The sequence below is a fragment of the Eurypyga helias genome, unplaced genomic scaffold, assembly GCF_000690775.1.
Source record: "Eurypyga helias isolate BGI_N326 unplaced genomic scaffold, ASM69077v1 scaffold48790, whole genome shotgun sequence".
NCBI lineage: Eukaryota > Metazoa > Chordata > Aves > Eurypygiformes > Eurypygidae > Eurypyga > Eurypyga helias.
The window spans coordinates 1-10037 of record NW_010228579.1 but is presented as its reverse complement, the minus strand read 5'-3'; the positions used below and the strand labels follow the sequence as shown (position 1 = coordinate 10037).

Sequence of the window (10037 nt, the reverse complement as noted above, 5' to 3'; positions counted from 1 at the left end):
CTCTTCTCCCCTGCAGACGGCTGTCGCTAGCATCCAAGGAAGAGCGAATGCGTTACCCTTCGAAGGTATCAAGGGGGGAAAACAACTCACAAGCAGCTCTGGGAGGTCACATCACATTCAGAAGGAACAGAGTTTCTAGTATGCCCCTAACTACCTGCAAGAGGGAAGGCTTGAGAAAGCAGCCTGCTTCCTCCTTACTGTATCGATGCCTCAGAGATGCAGAACAGTGCTTCAAATCTGTGAGAGATTAGAGGGCTTCGTAAGGGCAGTAAACAGAGAGTTAAGTAAACAGCCCAGCACTGGATCTCATCTTCACAGAGCGAGGTAGTGTGATTTCACCCCAGTTTAAAAAAAGACAGGGGTAGCGGAAAGGCTGAAGACTTCCATGTAAAGCAGTTCCGGGCCTAGAAACCTTCCTGCGCTTCCTCTGGGAATGAAAGAAATAATCTGTGCTGATAGCTTCTTCGCTCCCAGCCTGGCTTTGGTAGCCACACTTCAACCCTGGGATTCAGACACTTGCTACAGAAGTTCTCCCAAGATCTGATTTAGTACAGCAGCTTCCTCAAGGCTAAGCAGCACTGAGACTGGCTGGGAGAGAGGAAAAACTGCCCACAGATATTTTTATTTCCCCTGCCCCTTTAGGTTAGTCACTGTCTTTACAAGTCCCTCTTTACAGGACCAGAACAGGGACACCCTGGAAATTAATAGGGGCTGCACAGTGTAACTTAGCCAGGTGCTGCTAACTGGGAACTGTATCCAAACAGGGCTTTTATTTGCCAGCCTGGAAGGGACTGGCCCAGAACCCACTGAAAAAGGAGACGCAGGCCCTTTTTTGCTCCTCCTGTTGTCATTCCTAGCTGAATGACATTTAGATGGTATGTTCTAGTGACGGCTGGAGACCAGCCCTTTGACTTTGGACATCTTCTTTGTGGGCTGCCTTTGTTCTGTGTGTGGAGGGCACTCTCGCTCTACCAGCTGCTGTTCCATCTCCTGTGCCGACGATGAGGCTGTAGCTTTTAATGTTTTCTTTATGTTTGTGACCTGGCCAAGAAGAGACAGTGAATCAGCACCCGCTTCTTCCTCCCCTTGCAGTAGAAAGTCTGCCATAAACATCCTGGAAAACCCCTGGAGTATAGAGTGGACATTATAAAATAAGCTCTCCCACCAGAAACATGCTCTGCACTTGAGTTTATTAAGGTAACGTTTCATTCTTACTTACAGCCAGAGTTGTTAATATTTCCAGTCTGAGTCTAATACAGAGTAACTAGAGATTACTGGGTTTTTTTCCCCCCTCCTAAGAGACAATGGCACAGTATCGTACTACCTTTCTGGCTGGCTGGAAGGACCTGCTACTGCCTTGGTGCAGAAGGCAGCCATCCTACCATTATGTTGGCCAGAAATAAGAAGGACAAAGGAGACTGTGAAAGAAATAAAATTACACTTCGGACAGCGCTCGAAAAGGGAAAATGCCATCTGGCCTAGCCGGCTGGCTGAGCCACAGAGGTTTGCTAGAAGCAGGAACAGAGTCAGGGAGGCAGCAGTAGTGCTTCTGCTACTCTGGCTGAAAAGGAGATACAGCACCAGGCACCACGCTCTGTCCCCTGGAGCCCTGTAGGGCTCACCAGAAATACAATGAGAAAGCCTTAAAAAAAAAACCCAACCCGGGCCAAAACAAGTTGGGGAGTCAGGTGTGCCAACTCCAGGCCAAAGGCACCTGGCAAACCAAACACGCTACTGGATGCCAGTCAAGCCGCCAAGCACGTGCTGCTTCAAAAGGCAAGTGTAAACCTGCAGGGATGCAGCACTCTGCAAGAAATAAACCCCGAGCAAGTGTCTCGGGAGGACCATTTTCACCTTTACAGCTGTATTAGCCAAGATTTGTTCTCACAAGTAAACACACATCAGCGGGGGCTAAACTGGTGGGCCCATGCTGCCACCTACCGCCCAGCTGCGCGGGGGACAGAGGCAGGAGCGCTGAGGACAGCGTGTGGGTGCCCTCTTCGGGTGCTCCACCTGACCCCAAGAAAGCCACTGATGGAACTTTTTGCAAAGGCAATGAGACTTGAGAGGGTTTTGTTAATTAGGCTTTCGGGTTTGAAAGAAAGTGAGCTGCTTCTTCCTTCCTGCCTTGCACAAAAGAAATGGAATTGCATTTGTGTTAAAAGCACACTTTTCCTAACAAATCAGTTCAGGAAACCACAGCTAGTGCAGCCATCCAGCCTAAATTTATAAAAAATTTATAAAGAAAAGTTGCAACCTGCTCAGAGTGGGCAAGTCTGGTGTTTGTGGCATTACTAGCACAGGTAAGCAGGTGTGTTTTCTTCCTACCCCAAACCACCACATCTTGTTTACACACCTGCTACCCTGCTGCAGAGAAGCCATGACCATTAACCAGGCGTTACCGGGCGTTTTCCTCAGCAAACAAGCATTTATCAAAAAGCACAGAGCGGTCTGAAGAGACCCTGTACCCACCTCCATCTCTACCTGCTGCTGAGTTCGGTGATGGTTGTCTTTGTACTGGTTGGCTCTAAGTACTTGCTGCTCAATTCCTAAAAGAACCGATTCACAACCATCGCACCTGCAAGACACAACATCAGGCAGTCTTTAAGACTTGTCTCTGGAGCAGCTGAAAAGTCATGCTCACCTAAAAGTTTAGGAGATTATGAAACGTGTATTTCCTGCTTAAAGATCAGAGTTCCAAAAAGCTGGCAAGGAAATCTTGGCTGTTTGCTCAGCGTGTGTCACGACACGCTTTAGCTCATCCACGTTACTCTTACCTGACCATCAAAAAGTGCTTCCCACTTCCTTTCCCATCAGAGTTTCTGCTTCAACGGGGATGCAATACATTTTTCATAAGTAAATAAAATTCTAAAATTAAAGAGTCAGATTGAGAGAATCCCCCTGCCTGTTAAGTGTTCCAAAGACAAGAGAACTCCTCCAACACAGAACTTTTAACTGGAGAGGACAAAAAGGGAATTGGCAGTGGGTTCATTGTTACCTTCCAAATAATGCTGTAAGGTCCTGGAAGCTGCCAGAGGCCTCCCACCACGACGGGATTGAGGGAGCTGGAGAAGCAGAACACCTGCCCCCACCTCAGGACAGCACATTTACCCAGCAGTTTAATTACTTTTCATGCACCCATTTCCATAGCAACTAGGAAGCAATTCCAAGTCAGCTCAGAACCTGCCACAGGCTCCACAGTCGACAGAGGAATTTTTTGGGGTGGGGAGTCCTACAAAAAGATGAAGCTGCTTCCTGGCAAAAGTATAAAAAGACAGCACCACAGTCCCAATATAGTTGCATGCAGCCTGCATTTTCAGGAACAAAGAGAGGGCAAACAAAGGCATCTGACACTTCAAACTTGAAGAGACATCCTCTCCAAAGAACTGCGAGTCTCCAGAATTTGCCCCAGGCAGTGCTCATCACGGTAAAAAAGGCTGAAAACTAATGGACAGTTCTGGTCTTGTTATCAAGTGTAACAGCAGACAGGGCAGCAGCTCCCACCGTAAGACCATGAGTCCAGTTTGGCATGCCTGTCTGAAACAGCCTTGACTCCTCACTAGGCTTCTGCTGTGTAAAAGCTAAGTGAGAGCAGAATCTCAAGCCCTAGTGTAGTTTGACTTGATATATAACACAAACTGAATCCTAGATGGGACCCTGGAAAACTTGACAGGAGAAGGGGTAAGACATGACACGGGGTAATGGGTTTAAATTGAAAGAGAGGAGATTTAGTTTGGGTATCAGGAAGTTCTTCCCAGAGAGGGTGGGGAAGCACTGGAACAGGTTGCCCAGAGAAGCTGTGGATGTCCCATCCCTGGAAGTGTTCAAGGCCAGGCTGGATGAGGCTTGGAGCAACCTGGTCTAGTGCAAGGTGTTCCTGCCCAAGGCAGGGGGTTGGAACTGGATGGGCTTTAAGGTCTCTTCCAACCCAAACCATTCTGTGATTCCATTGTCCAACAGACTAACCCTCCGAGTGCCTCCTTACAGCGTAAGACTGAGTAATGGAACATGGGTGAAATTGAGCCACCACTTGAAACTTTGAGGAGCAAGGGAAAGACAGGACAAGCTATGTACAAGGAAGGTGGAGAGACTGCCTCACCATTCCTGGAGTGTTTTGACAATGTTACTGATGTCCTTCTTCTGAATGTCTCTGCCGATACAGAAGTCCACCTCTAGCACCTGGTTTCGTTGATCCAACTTCCCCTGGATAATATCTGTATAAACCGCTTCAATAATCAGATCCTCCAACTCCCTCAGATTCTTCATATCCAGGTCCTTCAGCAACACAGAATAGGGAATGCACTGAAAACAGCAAGTCCAAGAATAAGTTAACAGTCCTAGAACCAAATCGAACAGCTAAATCTGAGAAGGTCAAGGCCCAAACGTTGACTGCATCCAACACTTTAGCCTGCAGTGACGGAGCGTGGCACAACACACACCTGCACTAGGCTACGTAATATTCTGACCCAACTCTGGTAATTCCTGAGGCTCAGGCATAGCATGTTCTGGAGGAAAAAATGGTAATGGGATTGTAAAACTGAGAGTGTTGCCTAGTTTTCTCTAGAATAAAATTCAGTGTTTTTAAGAATGATTCTCCACTTCCAGCAGTGAAAGAAGCCATACAAGGTTTCCCAGCCCTTACTGACCGATTTCCATGGCAGTTCAGACTCCCCCCAATGCAAGTCCACTAAGTTAATGTCCCAAACACACCACGGAGAACACTACGGTACAGGTACTTCCCTAGCTGCAGGATTTTCTGTGAGTACTCATGCAGTCCAATACAACTTCAGTCTTACGGAATTGATGCCATTTTCAAAAACAAAGCCAAAAAAAAATCCCAGAAAAAACCAACTGTTATCATACATTTGTACTTTACCTTCATTCTGGAAGCCAGGCTTACGATCGTCAAGTGTTTCAGCTTGTTTTTCTGAGTCGCTGTTAATTCAGGCAGGTTATCTTTGTTCACTGTTAATGTTAAAAAAAGACAAGATTCAGGACTTTCCTTCAAGAATTCTATAACCCAGGCTGCAGAACTGCAGGCTAGTTACACCACAGTAAACCCTGAAAGGCTGAACCCCTCCAGCTGCTGTGGGTGCTGGTGAGCAGAGAGCACTGCCGCGGATGACAAGTTAGCACGCACAGGGAGAATCAGGAAAAGTTAAAAAACAAGTTGGCAGTTCCATCCTTCTCTGCTTCTTCAGTAATTCTGGTTTTGGAATTAGAATGTAATTCACATCTACAGAAGTCATGTCCTGCCAAAATGGTTGGTCAACACTTCGTTTCTACCACCGAGTCATTTTTAGTTCATTAACGAGCTGACAGAATTAAATCTTCCCCCTTTGCTGATCTGGTTGCAAATGCAGCTGGTTTTATTCCTCTGAAGAGCTGCAGGATTTAGAGTTGAACGTGTAAAGTACCAGGCTGAGGAAGAGAGGAGAAATTATTAATCTAGATGGCCTCACTAGCATTGTATTATATCCCTGTGCCTCATGAATATTTAAGAACAGAAAGGAAACTGGCAGCTTTCCAAAGCAAAGAAACTCTTTAAAATATCTGCTTTAATGGAAATTAGTGTTTCAGGGGCAGGCAATTTCTCCCATCCATCCCACCTCATCCAGCACTCTACATATTGACTGCTTTCCCCCCTCTCTCTTTCTTAACTAGGAAAGGAAGAATGAAGTGCGCTGTCACATGCCGGGACACAAGACCCATGCACAGCAAACACATCCTCTAATCAGTCTCAGAATTCATGAGGCTCACATAGCCCCACAGCTACTGGAATTTCCAGTCCTTGCACCTACGGATGCCACTTGTCCTTACAGGAACTAAATAGCTCACCCACCACAGTGACAGCCAGCACTATGACAGAATTGTTTGCCACACTCCGTAATGGTCTGGATTAGGCTGGCACCCACAAATGAAGTATTAAATTGTAGCAGAATGGAAGCGTAAGCACCACAGATAAAAGCACATCCTGACAGATACTAAGATGATTCACACACAGTCCTTCTGAAGCTGTATAAAAGTCATTATTTCGATTTGTATTCTAGCCAAGAAATGCTTCATTTTGTTTCTGCAATGCCTCACAGAACAAAAGGTTATCCCATAAACCATATAGGTTTTTATAAATAATGCAGAACAATTCTAAGTTTTCTGCAGCTTCCATAACTGCCATCTAAATTTCAAAACAGATGGCTGAAATTGCACTCCACAGAGTCAAGCGGCCTGCAAACGTCAATGGACACTGCTACAGACCAATTCAATCTGGTGCTGCAGTCCAACCCAAACCAGTAAAACACCATAGTCTTCAGCCCTTCCTGCACAATTAAAGAGCACAGAGACCCCTAAGAACAATTGTCCTCCCAAGGAAATTCTGTTCTGGGACGCTCACGCAGCCACAGCACACCAACCACCACAAAAAGCGAACAACTGCCCTTGACAATTCGGAAGGACAACACATCTTGTACTCTGCAAACAGGCAGCAGTCTCTTACCTACATAGTCTGGGTACGTTCCATATGCAAACAGGTTCAGCAACTGGAAATAAGCAGCATGAGCCCCTTCAGCAAGCTGGATGGGAAGAAAACAAAAGAAATTCCATGTATCACAGTAAGAGCCAATGCGACCCTCGTAGGCAACTTTTCCAGAGAATGTTTTAAGTCTACGTGGGACAAGCAGTAACCCAAAAAGCAATTACGTCCAGATCTTGAAGAGCTGGACTTTTTCTAAAGCCTCATGGGCAGCAGCAAATATCAGCAGTTTCAGAGTCAAGATGATCCAGCCATTTCTATACAACGGAACTGAACTACAGTTTGGACCATCAACTGCTCTGTGCAGCCCCTCAGGAGGTAAAAGAAAAAGGCGATTCTCGATTCCAGGTGACATCCGACAGGGCCGGCCGCTCTCACCACGGGAGAAGCAAGCAGGCAATGGCGTTGCTTGGTTAAGCATCCTCGCTGCCACTGGGAAAGCCAAGACCGCTCACCCGCAGAGCCACAAAGACGTCAGAGCAAAGCAAGCTAGAACGTTTGAAGTGGAGCGCGTTCGAAAGCAACAGCACTCCTCTCACCGGCAAACGCTCCCCTGGAATAACCGCAGCACCAAGCAGTGACTTTCACTGAGAGGGTTTTTTTTTTAATATCATTTGCTGCACACAGATCCAGGGGAAAAAAAAAAAACCCTATACTAGTGATTTGATGCTGAATAACCATAGAGGCAGTTTTCGGCATATCTTAGAGCCCGTCTGGAAAGCCAAAATTGCTGTACGCCACGTTACCCCAGCTGCAGAGACACTCAGCCTAGATTCCCTCCCTGCAGTAGAGGGGGGTGCTGGCGAGCCATTCTCAGTAACAGCTCTGGAACTTACTCCCCACCTTGGTTTGAAATGGCTTGGATTTGGTTACTGCCCAGGCCTGATACACTAGACATCTGTTCACGAAGTTTTGGAGAGCGTTAAAGTTCTGCTTTCCAGGACAATGAAGGAGTAGAAAGGGATTTTTTCGTTGTTGGCTGGCTGGGTGCCTTCTTAAAATTGTTGCTGTGCTGCTGCCAGGTTTTTGCTGTGTTAGCAATGGCATTAAGGTAGCAAAGCTTTATATAGGTATTTTTTAACATCTAATACATACATGCAAAAGCAGTATCAGTCTCTCATACATAAACATCTCAGAGCCAAGGTAAGTCACACCAGGCCCTTGCTGCCACAGAAATTTCACACATGGTCTGTCTGTGGAAACTTGTGGGGATCCCTTATACTGGGAGTGCAGAAGGGGCATTAGGATAGAAACTCGTCTCTTACCTCTTGCACATTTGTTAACTCCAATAGCTCTCCGAAGACATAAACCCCAGGAGCCTCCAGCACTTGATTTATAAGAGCAGTCAGAGCTGAGCCACTTGTACCTTTGGCGAGTAAAATAAACTGCTCCAGAAGATTGCAGGATGGTTTCTGTTCTGCTGCCATCCTAGGTTTTCAAGCTGTCAATAAAAGAAAACAATATTAATACATCTTTTCTCCTCTGCTGCATTCTGTCTGGCAGTGGACCAGAAGGTACACTCAGCGCAGTAACATTTGGGTGTCAGCTGAGCCAGGTTTTTTGCGGCAGGCCAGGAACCCTGCAGGCTCCGATGCCAATTTATCTGGGGAGCAAAACCAATTCAGACAACATCTGAGCAAAATTTCTGCAGACTGTCTGGTCAGCTCCCTAAAAAGATCCATGCCTGCTAGTAGGAAAGGAATTTAGATTCCTTACTGTTTTCAGACTTTTTCTTCTCTTGGTACTGCTGAATAACCCTCACTGCAAAGAGAAGAGGAGGCTCCGAGGAGACCTCATTGCAGCTTTCCAGTATCTGGAAGGGGGCCTACAAGGGTACTGGGAGAGGACTTTTTACAAGAGCCTGTAGTGATAGGACAAGGGGTAATGGGTATAAATTGAAATCAGGGAGGTTTAGATTAGATATCAGGAAGAAATTCTTCACAGAGAGAGTGGTGAGGCACTGGAACAGGTTGCCCAGAGATGTTGTGGATGCCCCATCCCCGGCTGTCTTCAAGGCCAGGCTGGATGTGGCTTTGAGCAACCTGGTCTAGTGGCAGGTGTCCCTGCCCATGGCAGGGGGTTGGAACTAGATGATCTTTAAGGTCCCTTCCAACCCAAACCATTCTACGATTCTATGTTTATTATTATGTCTGCTAGAGGCCAGCTAAAATTTCCTCCTTCCCAAAACTGTGAAGAATTTAGCCACCTTGAGGGCCTGCACCACCACACTTCTTCCTTCCACATCAGCTATAGACAAAGTGTGGGTACCTAATTCCATAATTGCCTAAAAGCCAAAAAGAACTGCGGCCTGTAAGTAGCTTATCAGTCTAGATCACACAGTTAAAGTGTTTTGGGTTAACTGGAAAGCTTAAGTGATAAAAATATGCTTTCTACAAAGGCTCTATTTAAGTCCTGTAAAGAGAGGTCTTTGTTTTCAGCCATTCCTGGTGTGCATGTTGTCTCCCAGCACCACATGCTGCTTTTGAAATGTAAAACGCTGTTTATTAACAAGTTCAACAAAGCATGTTATTTGTTTACAAACAACTAAGAAAAATACCCCCAGAGTATTATTCAGCCCCAAACAAAGAACTTAGCAGATAAGGGTTTCTTTGTATTATGTTTGTATGGGATAATTCTCAGGTACAGCACGGAAGTGAAGAAAACCAGACACCAGAGAACTCGTCTCATTCTGTGTGACCACCGGGCCCACATCTGCCCTTGCGGGGCCGGTACGGTCACACAGGTGTTTGCACTGTTTTGCCATGCCAAACCCAATTAAGACTTGTGACGGCAAGTCCAGTTATTAGTCAGCTTCTAAAAATACCCTTTATTCTGTTCCATCACACCTGCAGGTACAAATTGTCTCAGCTTGGGCAGGCAACCCTTTTGTGCTCTCCGCACAAAGATTTATCCGTTCTCAGTGTAAAGTCTCCTTGGAACCCTTCCCATCCGAGGCACTCATGCAGCCTGACTGAACAGCGCCTTGCCCAAGAAATCCCTGCAACATGAGAACACGCTGTGTGTCTTCCCGATACACCTGAGGGTACATCAGCACTGCTCTCCTCCCCCGCAGATAAGGAAACAGGCACGGACCACGTGCAGAGACCGAGCTGGGAGTGAAATCCAAGTTTCACGGTTCCCAAGCTGCTGTCCTCCCTCGCAGGTAATCAAGCGCACGCTGCGGTGTGTACGAGGTTACAAAGGACCGGCCGGCTGTACCCACGCCTGCCAGGGAAGGAACGCCAAGGCTTTGCTCCTTTCCCACTGAGCGCGTGTTGCTACCGCAGCGTGTCTGCACACCCGCGACCACCTGGCTGCTCCCTCCGGAGCCGACTTACCCTCGTGAGAAATGACTGAAATACAAACGGAAGACGCTTCAACGGAGCTCGCCCAGAGGCTACAAGAAGCCATACGCGGCTTCTCCCCCCAGGCCCACCCGCTGCGGCCCTTCCTAAGGCCCCGACGGGCGTCCGGGCAGGAGGCGCACGCAGACCGCGGGGTGGGAGGC

The 10037-nt window shown here is 47.1% G+C and overlaps 1 protein-coding gene across 2 annotated transcripts; it reads right to left on the bottom strand.

The window, feature by feature from the left end:
* Positions 1-663: 663 nt before the first annotated feature.
* On the bottom strand, positions 664-7956 carry COPS7B (COP9 signalosome subunit 7B). Of its 2 annotated transcripts, XM_010159670.1 has the most exons (6): positions 7795-7956; positions 6494-6569; positions 4877-4965; positions 4100-4302; positions 2473-2578; positions 664-1041 (listed from the first exon to the last, which is right to left on the bottom strand). In XM_010159670.1, the coding sequence occupies exons 1-6, from the start codon at positions 7954-7956 to the stop codon at positions 883-885; spliced, it is 795 nt and encodes a 264-aa protein (XP_010157972.1). In that variant the 3' UTR covers positions 664-882. The 2 variants fall into 2 exon arrangements, with proteins under 2 accessions (XP_010157972.1, XP_010157980.1); XM_010159678.1 differs by lacking the exons at positions 4877-4965; positions 6494-6569 and having other exon boundaries at positions 752-1041.
* Between the last annotated feature and the right edge of the window lie 2081 nt (positions 7957-10037).

Bases quoted from the DNA above. Each gene is read 5' to 3' on its own strand.
- COPS7B (XM_010159670.1), bottom strand. From the start codon at position 7,956: ATGGCAGCAGAACAGAAACCATCCTGCAATCTTCTGGAGCAGTTTATT. The intron at 6,570-7,794 runs GTAAGAGACGAG...CTTCCCATCCAG, and splicing joins AGTTAACAAATGTGCAAGAG to CTTGCTGAAGGGGCTCATGC. The intron at 1,042-2,472 runs GTGGGTACAGGG...CTTCTTGGCCAG, and splicing joins AGCAGCAGGTAGAGATGGAG to GTCACAAACATAAAGAAAAC.